The sequence below is a fragment of the Betta splendens genome, chromosome 15 (genome assembly GCF_900634795.4).
Source record: "Betta splendens chromosome 15, fBetSpl5.4, whole genome shotgun sequence".
Taxonomy (NCBI): domain Eukaryota; kingdom Metazoa; phylum Chordata; class Actinopteri; order Anabantiformes; family Osphronemidae; genus Betta; species Betta splendens.
In genome coordinates, this window is record NC_040895.2 from 12,584,314 (window position 1) to 12,605,065 (window position 20,752).

General features: G+C 44.9%; 1 protein-coding gene across 8 annotated transcripts in view; it reads right to left on the bottom strand.

Annotated features, from left to right (window-relative positions):
* lrmda (leucine rich melanocyte differentiation associated) overlaps positions 1-16,302 on the bottom strand; it is a 157,662-nt gene extending 141,360 nt beyond the window's left edge. The window contains exons 1-3 of one of the 8 annotated variants that reach the window (XM_055502447.1): positions 15,492-15,592; positions 2,059-2,297; positions 1,886-1,983 (exon numbers count right to left, since the gene is read on the bottom strand). In XM_055502447.1, coding sequence (XP_055358422.1) covers positions 1,886-1,938 — 53 coding nt within the window. In that variant the 5' untranslated portion in view covers positions 1,939-1,983; positions 2,059-2,297; positions 15,492-15,592. Of the gene's footprint in view, positions 1-1,885; positions 2,298-15,491; positions 15,593-15,996 lie in introns of those variants that run through there. The other 7 variants (XM_055502448.1, XM_029175850.3, XM_055502445.1 and 4 more) reach the window with 7 other exon arrangements.
* Between the last annotated feature and the right edge of the window lie 4,450 nt (positions 16,303-20,752).

A 20,752-nucleotide genomic window follows, 5' to 3' on the forward strand; every position in this document is an offset into this window, starting at 1 on the left:
GGCCTTTGGATACTCCCCGCATACAAACCTGGATCCAAAAGTAAACTTCTCAGCGATAGCGGCTCCATTAGTGCAAACGGGGCGTGCGAAAGCAAACTGCCCCAACGTAAATTCTCATTCATCATCCTAGAGTCAGAAGACGTATACTGGATGTGTTGTATTACTCGGCTCAAACAAATCCCATGGCTGCGACGGCTCCTGGAGCCACTGGAAGTGAGTGAACCCTCACTGGCAGACAGGTTTATTCCAACACTAGTCCAAATCTGAAATGGTTCTTATAGCTTGAAGAGAACGGACAAAGGAAAATTAGTGGCCAGAAATACTGAACTGTATCTGTTCATGTTCTTAAAACCTGACGATATTACCTACAGTTAGCTTTAGCAGATAAAGAGTGCGTGTGACTTGAACACAAGCACAAACATGAACAAACACGACTATTTGCAATATGATCATATTAATTCTTGTATTTTGTTCTTCAATGCACGCCGATAATAATGACTCCAAATGTTGTTGTAATGTGGGATCAGGCCATTCTTTTCTGTGTAGCACATCCCGGATACTATATCTCTGTACAGTAGGTGTAGCACACAATGCGGACGGCCTTTGTTGTGATAGATACACTGTGCTCTCACTATTCCAAAGCAGTAAGGCGCCGGGTCCGTAGGGGATGATTGAAGGGTTCAGGCAGGAGGAAATGATAACGCACACCGGCTCCTTGTTGGCAAAAAAAAAAAAAAAAAAAAAACGGCCAACGACAAGATGCAACCGTTGGGTTCACACACGGCGCCGCAGCACTCGGGAGCGGTGCTAAAATTATCTGATGAACCACGTGAACCCACAGCTGCAGCGTCTGTATGTACCAGCGATCCCCGCCGTCGTGAAACTGGAGTTGCGAATGCGCGAGTCGCTCCTGAAAGTGCTGATGACTTCCCTGTTCGAGTCCCTCGCTCTCCGCCTCTCCCTCCCTCGCATCCATCTTAAAATGGATTGCACTGTCACCTGGACTAACACTTTACTGAGAGCAGCCATCAATACTTTTTGTCAAAAACTGCAGGCTGTGCCAGACGTGTCATCAATCACCATTTACATAAAACAAAGAGCTTTCTATGACTGCCAGTCACAGGCGGCGCTGCTCCGACTCTAGCAAAGATAAAAGGAGCTGTTTCGTAGGTGTATGGAGATACTGTCTGCACTAAAGGTCCCCACATGTTGTCAATCTCGAGCCAACTGCTATCGGTTTGTAAATAGTGAGCAATAAATCAGAAACCAGACCTTTTTGATCTCGTCCACGAGGGCTGAGGAGGACGTGCCGCTTTAGAGGACGGCTCCAAATAAACTGACAGGTTAACGTTTTCATGGATAAAAATAGCACCAATGGAAAAATTATACTTACGGTACTAACAAATCCCACAGTGACACAGTGTCAGCTGTGTGTGAGAACCACATCTGAAGCTGAGTGACACAATGCAACTGTAAGGTTTTATTGGCCCGCCGGCATCTTGGGCACGTCACGTCTGGGGCGTCCACCGGTGTTTGGACAAGTTCAGAAGTCAAGAGATACGAGCGGCTTTCTCCAGCCTCCCATCCATCCCCAGCAGGCGGAAACGCACCGGCTGGCCTGGCTCGTACAGTCGCCGCTCCCGACACTCAGCGGAAAGCCAGATTTCATAGCATTTATTTAACCGAAGAAATATGGTAATCTTTCCAATAATTGCTCCCACTCCAAATCCATATTTTCCAGACAAATACAGTGAGCGGGCCAAAATTATTTGGAGGTAATCTATTCAGGTGAAATGGTTTGTTATTTTGGGAATAAAGCATTGCATAAACACTAAAACCTGCTTCACTGAGAATCTAATAAGGTTCCCTGTGTTTTCCCTCTCACCTGAGGTTCAGCGCAGTTGCACACGTGTATGCCATGTGAACGCACACGCACATGGAAAGGATTCAATTTGGGAACCATCATCGGAGCGCAGAGGAGAACTGGAAAGTCATATTGCTATAATGTTCAGATTATCAATCATCCTGACATTTTATTGGCTTTATCACTGTACATACCATTAAAGTGATGTCTGGCCCAGATTGTCAGGGGGCACACATTAAACGGGGCGGGATTAAAATGCAGATCGCAAACACCTTCCCCTCTGCCGCTGAAAATTGCACAGGACCAGGCAGCCGGCGTCGGATGTGCTGTCAGAGGAGACGTGGCATCAACAGCGAGAGCGGAGAGATAGTGTCACGCTCGGGAAATGCAGAGGCTTCCTCCTGTTTATCGCACGCTGTAGTCAGTCAATGCACTAAAAGAGTGATAACAAATGAGGAGAAGGAACATCTATTAATCTCCCCCCGCACTCCTAATCAGACATCATTGGCAAACTCCTTTGCACTGGAATGACACGCGGCTCGTCTACTTCCTCATGAAGGAACATATTAATACAAACACTTGCGCTATTAAAAGTCATTTTGGTGGCTGCGAGGCAGCAAGGAAGGCAAATATCCATATTTCAAAAGATGCTGACAGTTAAAAGGTTGTTAATGGGCATTTAAACGCCAGTGCTGCTGCCAAGCTGGCAAAGAAACCCATAAAGCACAAGAAATGTCTCCTTTCTGGGCAAACCTTTAATCAAAGCCATGTAAAGCAAATACACCACTGCTGCCTGTGTACAGCACGGCCTTTGTTCCCCTTCACGGATCTTTCGTAACTTTTAGTCGCCGCGAAACAAGAGGCAGTTTTATAAATCAGTATGTCTGGAACGTCTCATCACGTAAGATCACCAAATCAACTGTACTGCTGCTCATGAAAAAACTATTTTATTAGCTACTACCTAAACAGGTCATTTGGTATTTCGCCACCTCCCTCCTCAGGAAATTGTTTGCAGACGTTGATATGTTTGTGGCCTTATCCTTAACATTCTTTTTAACAGAAAACCACCTGACGGCTCCTTTCGCCTGGCTAAAAAACATGACACTCAACAAACCCTGAGAGGGTTCAGGTCACGGATGTGTTCACACACAAGGTGTATCCGAGCAGATGGATGGAGTCGAGTCTTTCTAAACCTGAAATATGTAGTCAAGCCTCCAGTTAAGCAAACTGGGTTTTCTATTCACATGACAGATAAGAAACCAGCTTATCCAGCAGTAACCGGGTTACTTCAGTGCATGTGGACATTTATACAGAAACTATATCTCCGCCAAGCCCGCACACTAAATTTAGTGCAACGAGAGCACAATGATTCCACTTCAGCAACCGGTTTATTGTCAATTTTCAAACAGAGGCAGGAACAAGGTTTCCTTCAACGCCGTAATGAGCTTAAGAAATGCAGTCAGCAAAGCTCAACTTTGGCTGCGAGGCTCTAACCTTGATTTATGCCGCCGCATCACAAGTCGCAGCCTCGTGTGCACCTTCCCAGAAAACGCCATGCGTGCGGCGACGACGCAGGCCAGAGCTTTGTCTGCGTGCACTTCATTCCTATTCCTCGCCCCGAGGTCCTGCACTTTTAGCCACCTTATCTTAGATTAAAGCACTGATACAAACATTAACCATTAGCCTGCAGAGCAATGGGGGGAGAACACTTCAGCTTATGATGCGAGGCAGCGGGGCACAGACACTGAATACACAGTCGACCTCGCAGTTTAAGGAAGTTTCAAGTGAGCGTATGACGGGACGACTGTTTAATTTGGTTTGCGGTGTCAGTCATATGATAAGACACTGGACTTACTGTCACAAGGGAGGTTTTACCAGATTTTAATAGAGTGCACTGGGTTGTTTAACCAGAGGAACAGCTGCAGAACTCCTGATTCCACACAATTTACAGATTTTATGCGCACTTAAATTTATAGCCATGGAGCTTCACTCTGCGCACTGTATATATAGTGATTCCTGCTGAGGTGGCATCATTCATCATGCATCCCCTTATACTGAGTGTTTAGCTTTAAATAGAATAAGTTTAAAGACAAATATAACTTTCGCGGGTGAGTAGAAAACGTTGAAAGCACTGAAAGTATTCTGTGTTGAAGTATGAAATTCCTCTGACAATGACTGTCTCTTTGTGTTCCAGATAAGAAACGCGAACAGCGGAACCGCAGGTCTCATGACTAAGCACAAGATTCGTCCGCCTACATCGTTTCCTCGCGAGTGGCACCTCTGCCCCAACCCCCAGAGCCACAGTCCGTCCCCACCGGTTTCACTTCATGAAGCCCGACTCGTATCAGCCAACATTTAGCATTTAGGTCTGTAAACTCAAAATCCTACAGCCTTAATGAGCTTTAATCTGATCATTTCAGCGTTGAACAGGTTGGGCAGAAAATGCTGAGATCACTGTATGGTGTAGGTTTGATCACATGTTTGCCTTTGTAATCGTATGCTACAGTGTCACAGCAGCCTGAGTGAACCGGTGCAGGGACTTTGAAGGCTGTCAGGAACGGCTTGAGACAGCACTGTTTCTCTCATTAATCTCCCAATAGAGGAAATGAATAGACCGACTGGGCCCGACATTTTTTTTTGTTCTCTCATAAAGAGAAACACAGAAGTGCTTGGAATGAAGCTCACCACATTATGAAAGCTATTATCTTCAGCTGCCAGTCACCATAAGAGAGAGAGAGAGAAAGACAGAGACAGAGAGACAGACAGAAGGCTGGTAATCCAAAATTAATAGGCAGAATGAGAGGTGCTAAAAAAAAAAAAAAAAGTAGGGGACTGGGTCAGATCATCTCATTCTCCCTCTCACAATTACTGACAGACAGCTGGAAATATGAAATGAGACTGAGGAATGAGAAATATTCATATTTTCTCTGAATGGTATTAAAATCTGACAAAGTAGAAGAAAATGGATGGTGGATTTAATTTCGACAATGGATCAAATCTGACAAGATTAAGCTGGTCTCAAAACACAGACTGTCTTGTATCATTGCCAAGACGAAATAGGATCTTATCATCTTGGGTCATTAAAAGAAGATTTATTACTAAAAAGACACAAATTGACACCTTCAAAATAACCGTCCCGTTCCCATCCTTTCATCAAATTATCGGGCAAACTGCACAGCGTGGTGTTTACAGCGTCTGGCACTGATCCTCAGCCGATAGATCAGAGACGCTAGCAGGCATGACACAACTCTGACGGCCCCGGTCTGCAGTCAGTCACTGTAAACAAAAGCCATTCACTTCTTTAATGACTGCAGGACACTCATCCAACACAGATGTCCACGACTGCTACGGCTGCCAGGGATCATTGACTCACTAGTCATCTTACTGCTTCCATCGCGCTCGCTGTTATTGTAAGATTTCTTCATTTACCACAAATGTACACAACTTACGTTTGTGTGTCCGATAAGACATCTCAGCTGTTTTTATTCTAGCTAACACACAAACCACACACACTTGCATCACCATCGGCCCAGGAGAAATTCGGTCATGCCGGCCTTTTCTCGCTTCCGGATATTCTTTTCAATTCTGGGTACCTCGAGCATCCTCCACTGGCTCCACCACTTCAAAAACACACCTCATGAAAAAATCAGGAGGCCTGTCTGACATGTGTCCCCGTGCCCTGATGGCATGCCAACACCAAAGACCCGCATTGATTTTGTGTAACGTGGGGTCGGATTAGCCCTCTGCAGGGATTAGCTGCCTCTGCAAGGCCTCAGGGTTCGCTATAAAACTAATAATTAATTTAAGCAGCCAGGCCCATGGAAGGATACACTCAATACACACTCACAGCATGAGTGACGGCACTCTATGAAAAGAACAGCTAGTTACACAGTATCTACAGTATGAGTGTGTTTATATACAGTATACTGTATAGTATATACATAGAAAGTCCTATAGTCAAACCATTCCAACAACAAAAGGTCATAAGCATAAACACATGTTTAAGCCTGTCTAGTTGAGCTGACCTATCATTTAATAATATATTATTTATGTACCTATTTATAATTCACTAATGAGGCAACAAATACAGCAAAGAAAACATCAAAAGCAGAATAAGCATCACTTGTATGTTTCCTTTGCAGTATTTTGTCTGTTTCTACTCGTCAGAGGTGGACTCACGTCCGTGTTTACTGTAAACTGCGACTGACCTTTTGAATGAGTTATCTCGGCTACATTTAAAATGTGAAACGTGATAAAAGCATTTTATAATCAGCATCTTGTAGAGTATACACTCACTGGACACTTGTACAGACCAAATGAAACCAATAGTAGCTTTGGAACTAATTCTACTTACACAAGGTTATAATTTCACTGTTTTTAAGTGGATGTTGTCAGAAAGGTGATGATTGTACTATGTTAATTATCAGTGGGAGGTGGAGTCGCACTAATGTTTATCCCTTTCATTATTACTTCCTGTCAACAAGCAGCACAGTAGGTGAATTTCAACCTAAAACAGTTCGTCAGTTGCTAATCAGTATCTTATTGAAGACGGAATGCCACATACTGTAGATGCATTTAATATCAGTACATGCTGTGGTGTGTTCAAGTGTAAGAAAACAATGAAAATGGTCAGGAGCAGTATTTTAACACAGACCTCCATTATTATCCCCCTCCCTCACCTATCAGCCAGTGAGGGTTGCTCTAGTCAGGGAAGGTAAAGGGTTTTTGCCTTCTATTCAAAGCACTTTGATCTGCCTGACACACAAACGGCCCTCAGATCACAAGTCTTCAGACACAGTTGGGCCTCTCTGCCTGGTCTGCGTGTACATGTACACTTTGTCCCTATGAGGATTCCGTTCCCTCCTCCCATTTCCCTTTGTCTCTCCTTTATCCCTTCTTTTTCCTCCTCCTCCTCCTCTGCTGTTTGGTGTTTGGAAACATCTGAGTACAGACATGTTCTGAGCCTTGGAGGACCCAGGGGCCCTGAGATCCAGACAGTGGGAGAATATAAAGAAACTCCACAGTGCCCCCGGTACAAAAGCTATCTCACCATTACCACTGGGGAGAAACTCTTAAACATCACCAAACGTCTGGACAGACAGAGGCGATCAGAAGACAGTTTGCCGCGTTGTTCATATAATCACGCTGTCAGCTAATGGTGCAGGCAGCGGCTCGCTGACGAACGACTGTGATGGAGTCAGCGCGTTTATCCTAATGGATGGGCACTGTTTTAAGAGGGGGGACAGAATGAGAGAGCTGTACAACACAAACTGCTAACCCCAAAATGGAAGAATCGCTCCTTGTAGTTTTCAAGCAAAGACATGTCAGCAGCCGAGACATGAAACATGCCGTCACTGTTTCTTATCTCAATATGTCCCTGGGTGGAAAAGTGAGGCAACGGCTTACTGATGTCTTGCAGCCTGCCTGACCATTAAAACATATTTCCATGCTGATGGATGTCAGATGTAGCCGTAAAGAAAACTTAGCTCGCCCTTGATTTCTGAGCGCTAGAGTTTTGTAAACTTATTCTTCAGGCTTCACAAATAGAACAAGCAAATAGAGACTATAAACAATTTGGAATAATAAAAGAAAGAGGGGAGGAGGACGGGCGGGAGCACAGGGGCTGTTATCTCCCACAAATCTTCCTGTCTGACTAATGTCGAGTTCATGGGATGGCGGCTTGGAAGGACAGTCTGTGTTTTTTCTCTTTCTCTCTCTTTTTTTTTTATACACAAGTGAAAGCTGTGAAAGAAGCGAGTAAGTTTATCTGAAATGGAAACAGGAAATGAGTTACAGCTGTGCTGGGAATGTGGCACAGCTGTCCAGCGCCAGCAATGGTTTAAGCATTCTACCAGAGTGCTAAAAAAAAAAAAAAAAAGGACGACTCACCCACGAAGACCATTAGGGGCCTGAAGCTGCAGAGCAAGCAAACAAGATGGCCTTCGAGGACGTAGGTTCATCACTCGGAGACTGGCAAACCATGATTAAATCTGATTCTGAGCATAGGAGGTTAAAGGATTATCATATTAGTCTTCTCTAAGATGTAACAGAAACTTTTAGTGCAAGGGTCCCAGGAGATGCTATCTGTAATAACGGTTTCCAACTTCATTTTATAGTCATAGGATTTATTCATGTCCTGACAGCATAACACAGGAAAAAAACTCCGATGGTGCTCTTATGTGTTGGCGTGGATACACACATGTATCTGTCTTCACTTTTCACCCCTTGGCCCTGTAGGATAGACTGTGGGAGATTAAAAGCCATGAAGCGACCAAAACTGCCTAGATCGTACCAAAAGAAGCTCCTTTGTTCCTCGTCCAAAACGAGCTCCAAACCCTTTTTTATTCCATTTGGGACTCAGCCAAGGGAAGTAGAAGCACGGTTGCCCCCTCTTCATGCTCTCGTCTAATATGTTCCATGCCTTCCAGTTGCTTACATCATCAATCTGGGAGATGGTTAAGTGAGATGGGGTGAATATAAACATTGAGTTATGGGCTAAAAGAGGCACAGATTGTGTCTCAGACATAAATTGGCACCCTCTTCCTCTTTTTTGTTTCCAGAGGTCCTTATCGCCAGTGGGGATCCTAAATGACTTTGCATGTGTTATGTACTTTAACATCACTGCAGCAGAGGAATTGAAGGAAAAAAACAAAGATTTATAATCCTGAAATTCACTCACATCTGTAACACCAAGTAAAAAACCTGTTATTGGCAGTTGAGTGCCAGGATTAATCATCTTCCTTTTAATGCCCACTTAAAAATGCACACCCTCGCGTCAAAACCTGAGCACACATTAACTCTGCCCAAATCGTCTACTTACTAAACATGTCACTAATTAATTATACATCTGACTTTTCCCCCCTCTCTCTAATATTTACATGGTGTTTCGACAGAATTTGCGCAGTAGTTGTAAAGTATTTAATAAGTGTTTAAATATGTACGAGAGTCAAGATCTGTGTGTGAGCAGATGTTTACACCAAATCAAAAGACTCGGCCATGCCTATCAAAACAACTAAGACGTATGGACAGTTTGTTTTCCACTTGCCAAAATAGAAAAGGGAGTGTGTCCACTTGGGCCCCATCAGGTCAAACCGTAAAGATCCATCACTGGTTTGCACTCGGCGAAAACACTACGGAAACATATTGTCGAGTTTAAGCGATTTTTCTTTATTCGACCAGACTTTGTACTAAAACTGATTGGATTGTTGTCAATGGAAAAAGGATGTATCCATGAGACGGCTTTGTAACTCAATAGGCCCGACTATCAAACTGCGCTGGAGGGAGCGGGACCTTGCCACATGCCAAACACCGGGGAGGAAATTTATATCGCGGTCAACATAAAATATGAAAATAGCATAGTATCGTGATGATGATGTCCGGCTTGCTGATTATGGCCACCAAGGCGGTGAGTTTAGCTATTTAGTGGGAGATCACTAGGAATTATTGGGTGCTATTGAGAAGCTTGTCATTGGTAATGACTGCAGATATAATTTCAGTTTTAACCAGTGTCCTCATGATAACTGGTAGAAAGTAAGAAACCAGCACCCCCCCCCTCCGCTTCCTTTCCTCAGGTCTGCTCTGTCCTACTCTGTGTTTTTTCTCTTTGTCTCTTTCTCTCAGAGCCAATAAAGTGTCCGCTTTTATTCTCCTCCTCCAAAGTGTTGGCTAGATGTCAGCAGGCTCTTCTAAAGCTCTGCCACTGCAAGCTGAAAGCCTGTAAATCTCCGTGTCAGCGGCACGCCATCCGTCTTGGGATATACAATAAAAAATGTGACGCAGTCATAAAAGGAATGGCATCGCTGCCCGGTATATATAATGTGAACAAAAGGAACATAAAGATGTTCCATTCCATTCGAAATCCTATAGCGCAGGACGGCCTTCGTCTGAGGACGAGGAGGCTGATGGACGCTCGGGAAGGTTGATGGCAGCGCCTGACAGTGATTAACACACGGTTCACTGGGCCTTGTGTTTTAACGGGGAGATTAGGTGCAAAGAAACTGTGCAGCTGGAAGCAGACGAGAAGCTTTAGCGTCTATTAATCCTGTGAATTTCATCAGTTGAGTAAATATGAACACAGACTAGTCAGCAACGTTTGTTGAACAGAAGTCTCTGAAGAAAGCTAACCTATAACCAACTGCATACATGTATTCTTCTGTAATGCTGTGGGGCAACTTTAGGGACCGCTGAATTGTGTCACTGGTTAGTTTGTTGCCATAGAAACCCACACTTCCTGAAACAAGCTAGCAAAAGTAGCAACAAAATATCCGCACAACAGCAAAAGCAGTAAAAGACTTTGGGGACTCAATGAGTTGTAGAGGCGACAGGGACCAAGCTTGAACTGATTTAAACTGTAAATGTGAGGGTCAAGACCTAAAGACATTATGTCTGACAATACGTATTTGTACTTTTCTGAATAAGTGCTGGACTCCAAATGAGTTGCATATGACTGTAGGTCATGCAGCTGTGAGCGCGCCGGGAAGGCAGACGTGATTTCACCGGCTACAAATCTGCTCTACTCCAACTATGCATCTAATTTATTAGCATTTCTTAAAATCGTATAAATATGTTAGATTTACTAACACACTCACGCCCTATCAACACAAAACATAATGAAGGAAACACTACTTTAAAAAGTGCAAGTAAGTGAGTTCATCTAAATGACCTGAACCATCTCATGCTACACATGATTTTACTAAAGGAGAAACGTTTCTCCACAGGCCTCGGTGCCTCTCGCGCTCCCCACCGGCACCGCATCGACAGTCCTCCGTGACTCGAGTGCAGCGATCACATAAGCGAAAAATCTGACATCAACTCAAATTGGACAATTGGAGGAACAAAACGGAGGCATCCATTAAGCATAACATCCTCAGCACTGCGTCGTTCCATCACCTTCCCAGGAGCAGTGCATAATTCAAAAAGCATCCCGCTTGAAATTAAAATAGTTGGTTTTCCAATACTACAGTTATTTGCCGCCAGGCCTCGTGCCGCTCATCTCTTCAGTTTAAATCTCTCGGGGCGGGGAGAGCTCTGCATCTTCCCTAATTTATAAGGCACAGATCAGGTTATCTAAGAATATCGGCTTAAACAGGTCTGATAGATCGGATATGGGATGTATCTCCTCGCAGAGCGGAGCGCGGCGCCGCCATTACCAGGCACGCACACAATCCACGCTGCCGCTTAAGTGATTTGAGGACTTCATACGGCCAATGTTTCACATCCTCTCCTCCTAACTGACACTTTATCTGCATACCGGCATCTCCGCAGATTGAACACTTAAGCAAGACAATGACAGGCTCTCTTCCCGTTGTCACTTCTCATTCTAGGACCGGTCTAAAGCCGCTTACTGAGCTTCTGCCAATAACAGGCCCCTTCCTCCTCCGCCTCCGCCTCCTCCTCCTCCTCCTGCCGCCATCAAACAACCGCAGCCTACCTCGCGCGGGACGAAAAAAAAAGAAGACTTGATGCCTGTGACACTCATTTGTCAATTAGCAGGCCTCTTCCTGTGTTGACATGCAGCAAGTTGAAAGACGGAGCGGCGCCTGTGATGAATTAGGAGAGACAGATGAGTGAGGCATGAGCGCTGGAGTAATGCTATAATGTTCTTTAGATATGAATATAAAACGACACAGCTGACAGGCCATACAAGGTTTTATTTCATTTCTCAGTGTACCAAGCCTCCCTACTTTGTCTCCTTTGTTCTCTTTTCATCAGACTACTTACATCTCATTCTGACAGCTGGGCGACATTTAGAGCACTTTCGTTTTAAAAACGCGGGTTAGCATACTTGATTTGTCATTAAAATGCAAAACGCCTGCCATCACCAACATAGTCTGGGTAAGCACATACCCCCACAGACAAATGCACACGCGTAGCGTTTGTACACACACATACACGCACGCAAAGGTAGCCGAGTTTGATCTGCAATGCAAGAGTCCAATATGGAGCCCTTTTAATGGCAGGCTGCATTTCAATTTAAAAGTATGATGCCAGGAGTTCATTTGTAATACATGATTGTTTTATCAAAGAGCAAACCGATCTTCAGATCATATATCGAGTAAACCACACAGAATATGACCCCAGACCCTAAGAATGTGAAGCGTTTTATGTTCTACACGCTTCAGGTTGAGTGCGAACTATAATAATACAGAGTCAGGCCCACGGTAAAATGCAAAGAAAGAGAAATGCAGTTGCCTGGATGTGAGGAGAAAAAAGGTGGGCACTCAAGTAAAGATAATGACGATGACGCTCCAGCAAAACCACATATAGAGCATCTGTCAGAGACATCAATGACAGCAGCCTGTTTCATGAGGATTCAGTGAAATTCAAGATGCAAACCCAAAGTGACCTTTTCACCAGGCCCAAACGCTGCACTATGTCACAGGAGTAAAATGTTTGCAGTCATGCGTCTGTTTGCATGTGATGCTGGTTTTCTGTATGATGGGCTGTAAAAGCTCACATACTCTGTCGAGCATTCCCTCCTGATCATGTTGTTGTTGCGTGTTGTAGCCCCCGTCACCCCGAGCGGCCGCCCACCCTGAGTCTGGTTCTACTGGAGGCCGCTTCGGTGCCCGGACAACTTTCACAGCTGCGTCCAGTGCACAAATGTGACCGGTTTATCAATCCGCCACATCACATCTCTGCAGAACGGCATCACTGCTCTAACAAGGCTGGAAATCACCCTGTGACTCCCGAACGCGTCGCCCTCAAACCTCGCGTGTCCGAGGCGACGCGGCCCGTGTAACGGATGCAGACGCCCGAAGTGCGGCTCAGTCACACAGGGGGAACACGTCAGCCACCTGACCTGCAAAAAAAAAAAAAAAAAAAAAAAAGTGGACCGCACGACACTCTCCGAGCCCGACGCGAGACAAAACCCCCGCTACGAGCCACACTCCTCAGCAAATTGATGAGACAGGCTGCCAGTGCGGCGCGCAGGGGGACGCGTGGGTGTGACAGGCCGCCGCCGTGATCCCATCCTGCCATTACCTGGCCAGCCACTCACCGTCACGCCGGCGGAGACGGACGGGAAACGCCGCATGCAAGCAAACACGCGTGTGCGTCGGCACGCGGGGGGCGCACACGCGCGTGCGCGTCCCGACCAACGGGACACGGCTAAAGTGTGATGCCAGCGCCTCGCCTCTCGTTGTCAGGCCGCTGGACGAGTGTTGTCAAGGGAGCTGACAGAAATGAGCATATTGGCTACGACCATCTCTGGCAGTGGCTCCTACACGATTCCGGTCGGCCACCGCGAGGAAGCTAAAGGCAGCTCTCTGAGCATCACTAACGTGCACGTGTTTACACCTGAGCTGACACTGAAGCGGGTGAAACGAGGTCATGGTGTCAATACAAACATGGCTCTACAGTGTAAGACCTCTCCACTCCTGAATCCAGGAGCTGGAGGTATGGCCGTAATATTATGATGGACTATAATGCGTATCCTGCTTCATTTTCCTGAACATCAAATATTTTATTTTATTTTATTTTGAAGGCGAGGCTGGTCGGTAGACCGTGAGGCCGTGGTCTCTGAGCATTCAGTGCATTCTTATGAGGATCAAAACTACAGAGGGGGCTTGCTATGCCTTAGTTAGCTTGAACATTATCACATGTTGAGCTGCTTATTGAGTTTCACAGTTCCACCCACTCATGACCTCCTCATGGAGTCATGTGAGCACCCACAGAAGCCGTCTGGAGCAGCGAGGGAGAGTGTAAAGGAGAATCAGACACACACAGGTACTTGCCACATTATTAGGTACACCTGTACAATATAACATCATTAAAAACAGCAGCTCTGCCGTGAAGGTAGAGTTACACTGAAACGGAGACAAAGGTGTTAATTCAACTTATTACTGAGGTCAAACTGGGTGGTGCACTGATGCATTTGATGTTAACACTTAATAAAATGTTTCAAAGGGAACCGTTTAACCACACACTGATCAAGACTTATGCAGCAGATCACTCTGCCCACCAGAAAACCATCAATCAATAGTTCACTGATCTGTGCCCCAGATGGCTGGTGCACCACTTGGTTCTTCCTACGGCTTCTCCACCCAGACCAGCCTTTGAACTTCAGTAATCACATCTGACATCTGAGATTAGCCAAACTGAAAATTACTGATGAATTAGTAATATCATATTTATAAATATTTGATTCTAAACATGAAGTCCTTAATGCGGTTGAAGGGGGAAAACATAATGCCAGCCTTGATCTTCCCAAACCAACACACACAAGAACTGTTTCAGTCAGATTTCATGAAGTGGTTTGCGAGACATAACAGGCCTCCTCTTCTTTTAGGCAATGCCAAGGCAACTACTGTACTGTTCAACTGTCCCAAGTGGACCATGCACAGTCTCAGAGGCTCCCTTTACCAGAACACGAGAACACTTACAGCCGAACTGACCAATATACAAGACGACACAATCCTTGTAACGGGCTGTATTAACAAACGTGTAAGCAATGCAGGAATCGTGAATGGACTCATATGAAAACATAAACCGAGGCTCTGTCCCATAGGGTGACATGTTTTAGTTCCACCTCCAATGAGTAAATAGTTCGTATCATTTCCTCTTCTACTTGCTCAACTCTTCTTAGATAGTGATCAGGTTTGGTTTCCGCACATAGATCCCACATCTATGTGTGCCCACCAGCAGAGGCAGATGGCGGCCGATCGGGCCCATTATAAGGCCGTTGGGGTTGATGGAGCTTCTCAGCCGTTTGTAGGCAAGGGGGGGGGGGGTACTGGACCGGCCACCGGCCCATCACTGGCCACCACACACAGAAATACAACCGTTCACACTCACAGCTATGGGTAATTTAAGGGTCTCCAATTAGCCTGACTGCATGTCTTTGGACTGTGGGAGAAGGCCAAAGTACACAGACCAGAACCCACACTTGGAAATGTTATGTGAAACCTTTTAAGGAACAGAAAGCAGCGGGGTGTTGTAGAAAATGTTTCTATGCTCAGACACGTAAACGATGAAAAGATGACACAATAGGTGGCACAATACAGCTTCATAGACATCACAGGTTGTATATGTCGTCACACATGAAGCGATTCAGAATAAACAGAATCTGTGTCTCCAGCAGATTCTCTACCATCACAATGCACGCACTTTTATTAAGAAATATTTCTTCAGGTGTTCAGGTGTGACCCCTATTTACACCTATGCCTAAAAAGGTAAATAAAGAATAGGAGGGCTTTAACTGTATCCTCTACAAAAAGTGCAATAAACTACCTTAGTGGTTGTTCAAAACGTGAATAGTTTATATTTGTGGGATGTTCCATTCATTGCAGTTGTTCTCACTTCTTCAACTCGTTTGTTTATGCCTACACGCGTTTAACTGAGGACACTTTATCCCCATATTTCCACACACCACGTGCACAGAGCTGACTTCAGAAACAGGAGGGTCTACTGTATATAAGGAATCAGCTTTCCTTCACTTGCCAGATCAACCACGCTGGACCTGTCTCTGAAGCGGCTGCCGCGAGGTGCCCGTCCGTGACCTGCGAGATCAACCTCCATCCGAAAACGCCCGTTCCCCTCTTTGATGTTCTAATGACACCTCTGACCACCTATCGACACAGGGCTAACACGTTCGGATGAACCCGGCGGGCGCCCGTTTATCACCTACCTGAGCTGATTGAAGCTCAGATCCAGCCTTTTGGCAAACTGACCGTACATCTCTCCAAGGAAGCCTGGAATTTCCTTACAGTCGTGTCCGATGTATGAAATCTTTATGGGTAAAAAAACAGAGAGATAAAGAACAATAACAGAACAGACCTTACTGCCATGAGTGCGGGATAACACACCTTTAAATAATAATACTCTGGAACCAGCACTGGTGGATTAATTCTGAATGATACAGAATGTTATGTATTATGCATGTATAATGCTCAGGCCATCAGACATGGGCTAGTGGCCAACATTAAACTTTATTGCACACACTTCTGCTACCTGGGGCCATTACTCTGCGCTGTTTTGAGGGGGGTTCACTGAAAGTGACCGCAACTACAGCGATAGCAACGTCGTCACGTGACACATATTTCTTTCCAGGAACAAACAAAACCCAAACAGCGAGTTAAAAAAAAACTGCCTCGCTATTTCTGCGCGTCAGAAAGTTTCCAAAACAAACTTACTTGCGTCCCATTCAAAGCAACCAGCGGCTCGGTGTCCACCATAGCGCTCGCGGGGCTGACAGCCGCTGCCCGAGCTGCCGGATGAAGTGCGTGAGAGTGTCCGAGGCGGCGAAGGACGCGGCGATGACGCGCATCAACGTGGAGGAGTCTGTGGACGTAGATCGTTTACTTTGGAGGTCCAGTGGCCCGTGCTCGCTTCACTTTCACGTTGCAGCTTCCGCGTGCCGTCCCGGTCAGCTGACCCGCTGTTGTGCGGAAGCACGCGGTGGCGACGGGGGCGTGTCGCCGCCAAGACCGCTGAGCTGCTGGGTTTGAAAGGGCACGTGGTTACAACGCCAGACCATCACGACGCGGGTCAGATCACAGCGTCCACCCGTGGGAGTTCATCAAACCATCTGTTTTTCTAATAAACATACTTAAGACATAAAAACATCCTGCGACCACTGCAACTAGTCAATAAAAGAAAAGCAGTCTGTTATAAAGATTAATATTCTCACTTATTGTCAGTCGCAAAAAAAGGCAAATTTGGAAATTTGGTCCAAATAGCGCATATGCTATTCTAGCTAGCAGGAAACCTCAGCTCCGTACTTTTTAAACGTGTGGACTTCACCCGGCCAACGTGTCTTTGTGTTCTAAGATTAGATTAGATTTCAAAGCAAAAAGCACCGTATGAAACGTGAAGCTGAAGCTTAGTTACACATGGAGGCTGCGTTTCTGCTTCTGGCAGCAGGTGAGTCGAGTCTGTACAATCCTAAGACTACTGAGTAACTCTGGAGCAGAATTTTCCCAGTGCTCTGTGTCAGATGCAGGTGTTGGAATAAACTGACCTTCCCTGAACTAGGCACTTGAAAAGCTCTGCTCGAAATCCTACTGAGCATGTGGGGAAAAGATAGAACGTGCCTTCAAAGAGCCCACGCCTGCAACTAGTGACAGCTGCACCAGCCTGCTCAAGAGAGTGGGCCAAGCTACCTGTTGGCAGCTGAGGGCCACAGAAATCACTTAAGAGTTGTGCAACAAAACATAAAGCAATGAAAGATCATGTTTGTTGCACAACTCCAATGTTTGCAGGCTGAAGGCAAGAGCAGGGAGCTGGGCTCATGTTTCTGCAGCTAAAGCAACACTGATGCTTAGCAACAACAAAAAAAGTCTGTTAAAGATGCACAGAGCAAAGCTGCACGGGCCCACAGTGGTCCCCGTTTTGCTAGGAGGAGTTCTGGAGCACTGAAGTGCTCCTCTGCCACGCTGCATGTCATGTGACGTCACGTGGGACCTCCCACACGCGGAAAAGCTCGCTTTCTCCTTGCAACGCGCCCGGAGAGAGAGAGAGAGAGAGCGAGAGAGAGAGAGAGAGAGAGAGTGTGCTCGGCTTCAGCGTCCGCTGTAGTGCACGCGCTGCTTCGCCTTTGACAGAGCGCAATGAGTGTTCGCGTTTAAGTAACGTAATAAATTACTTATACACTGAAGGATTACATTCTAATGTTGATGCAGCGCTATTTTTTATCCGTTAATCTCTTTCGCTTTACTTCGGATCTCAATAGGCGGTGATCCAGGTAATGTCGCGTCACGGGTTTTCCTGTAAACCCGTCCTGCCTTCTTGGAGTTCTAGAAAACGCTTTAATACCTCACGCATGCATTTTATTACTTGAATGATTAAACGTGGCATCTCTCTCATCTGCTTTACAGCTACTGCTATTTGCAGAACGATCACGTTTCTTTCGACTTGCTGGACTGTTTTCTTAAAGTGGGATAAATAATGGGGGGAAATAAAATAAAAGCAATGAAATGAAATTCATAACTTTACGGTTTCCATGGGAATCTCTAAAACAGAATGGTTGTATTTAAGCTTTCAAATAATAAATCTGCATTAGTTTAAAAAAACGATGTGGCGTCTTAAATTTATTTAATTGTACATTTTCTATTTTATGTTGTTTACCCCGTGAAGCAACCGCAAGATTAAAATTCGCCCCCCTCCCTCTTTAAAAGTTGTCCCAGCACATAGCTCAAAGTAATCCCGCAAATCTAACACATCTCCTCACGAGATGTAAATAGTTGCACTTGCATGTGTAGAGTGATTCATAAACATGCCAGTGTTACAAAATATATGGGGGGCGATATTAAAACTTTCTATTTAAATATCATGAATTATAGTCGCAGAAATGTGTTCCCATTTAAGGGGAATGCCGAGTATTTTGGTGTCTGCTGCAGTAGCCCATTCGTCATACGGACAATAAAGAGGGTTTTCGCCTGACAGTGAAAATTTATGGTTGCCCTTCTTTGCCCTAATAACTCACATATTGTGTCACGGACTGACAGCCCTTGCAGAAAACAGCAAGCCTGTTATCAATCACACATCTTTGCATATTGTGAAACGACCCCACCTCCACCCGCACCACCACCTCCTCTCTCTTGGCAGAGAGAAACGTTTGAAGGAATAGAGCTCCGTTCATTTGGACTTTTTTTCCTCCCCGTGTGACAAACTCTCACATCAAATTGAAAAGAAGTGTTGGCCTGTTCTGGGGCTGCTGGTATTTACATGACACATCATTTCAAAATGAAGACTTGTATTCCTTTTTAATTATGGCTGTTGCTATTTATTCATACGCAGTCATGCAGACTGTGTAGGCCTATAAATCTTTATTTGTTTCTTTTCTTTTTTAGTCTAGTTGGAAATTACATTTTTTTGTTTCTGCTTATTTGGGACCTTTTAATTGTCGCACTACATGCAGCTTATAACACGTGGCACGTGACATTTTATTCTAACTTACAAAGATTTTCTACAAACACGTTTTTTTTTCTATATAGCAGAAAACCTATTTTGCCCCCTGTGACCGTCCACTCCAGGTTTTCTTGCTCTCCAAGTTGACCTGTCAAGCAGATTACCACAGAAAGAGATTAATGGCAGAGGCGGGTTGCAATAATAATCGTTTTGTTTGAAGTGACAACTTTGATAGGCGTTGATTTACTTACAAACTGATAGGCTTTTAATTGAGCGCCTCTATCCCGATTGAGATGAAAGGAAAACCGCATTGAAAAGCTGCCCGATCGCCCCGGAGCCTCAATACTGATTAGCCATCTAAGCGGTGAATAGTTCAAGGCATTTTAAACTTCTTTTCTCAGCGGCCTGACAGACCATTCCTCTTCCTTTCTTCCTTTTCTTTCTGCCCAGTCCGCGTTTTCTACCTCCATCAGAAAATAAATCATTTTCATTGTATGTAAATAAAATCGACCTGACACGAACATAAAATGTCTGGATCTCTCTTTTTTTTGCGCCTCGTTTCTGTTATTCTCGTGGCAGATGACAGTGCCTGAGGCGGATGACAGGTTGGAACAACACAATAGCAGTTGCGTTTAGTCAAAACGGACAGAGCTCTGTTTTTAGGGGACCGTGACGTTTCACCGGTCACGGTCATTTTGTTACTGATGTTTACTTTTGTGGATTGTTTAAACTAACTACTTTAAAATAACAGACTACAATAAATACACCAGACACTTGAACTGTTTGTGTAAATTATTTAATGTTTTTTTTTTTACAGTCGTGCGGCGTTTTATTATTTTATCTGTATTTAGAATTTGTCAACGACTTTCTGTGTCCACCGCTGTTTTTCTCAAGGCTCCTTGTTAACGCCGTAATCGGCCGATTGCAGCGAGGAAGCACGAGCACTTTAGCACCTCAAAGCACTTACAGCTATTCGGCAGAACATGTGAGCGGGACGTGCTGCCTGCGGCTGATTAAACTTTCATCATGTGCCACCTCTGAGGTGTTTGATGGAGTCAACTCAAAAGTTGCGGACTTTGTTTAATAATCAGGCGACGGATCGACTGTGTGGTGCATTTTGCCGCGTTTGCCGTGCAATTTTGCCGTCAGCTGCAGTCGATACATCTAAAAATTAAATCTTGCATCGAGAATCCGTTTATTTGCTCAGAAGGAAAACTTGATGTCTCCTGCAGAATGCCTCTCTTCTCCGTTTGTTCTTTTCCCCGCAGTCACACTGGCATGTAATCAGCCACAATAGCTGACATAAATCAAGCGCCGGATTGACAGCGTCTGACAAATAACTGATTGATTGCGGTGGAGCAGAATTGACACTTGACGGAGGGGTGGAGATAGAAATAGAAGGGCGGTGTATATTATACTGAAAACATGTGACATTCACATCCCTCCATCACTACATTGGTCTATTCCTGTCAACGCTTGTCTGTTTAGGGAATTCATGCTGAAGTGGTTGGTTTTATGGTTGCCGGTGGAGAAAAGTCCCAGTCGTGGCCGTGCGTAAAGACACAAACTGTGCCTCTCACCGGTAGCAAACTGTTGGAGAAAGACAAATTTAGGCATCTACTCATGAACGGTGTGGATGAATGCTGTTCGGATAAGGAAGAAGTAAAATCAGAACACAGCCATTACAACTTCGAACTAAATGAATATAATCGACTGTTGGTGTACAAACACAAAGCAGACAAGACGATCAATTGTAATTGAAGTCAACGTTAAACCAAAACAAAAGTCAATATTTTTAATTTTACTAAACACAACGTAAGTGGTAAATTGAGCAAAATGTGTTTTAGTCATGCACATATGGGTTTATGTTTTATTTCTAATCTCATAGCACGTTAAAGTGTATCCTCGCGTTACTGGAGCCCGGGCTTCCACGTCCAAAATGGCGTAAGCGTTCCCAGCAACCACAATATTTAAGACTATCTCCTCCCCCGAGCTGTCAAAATAGAGGCGCTTACAAAGAAAAGAACGTCACATCCCCTT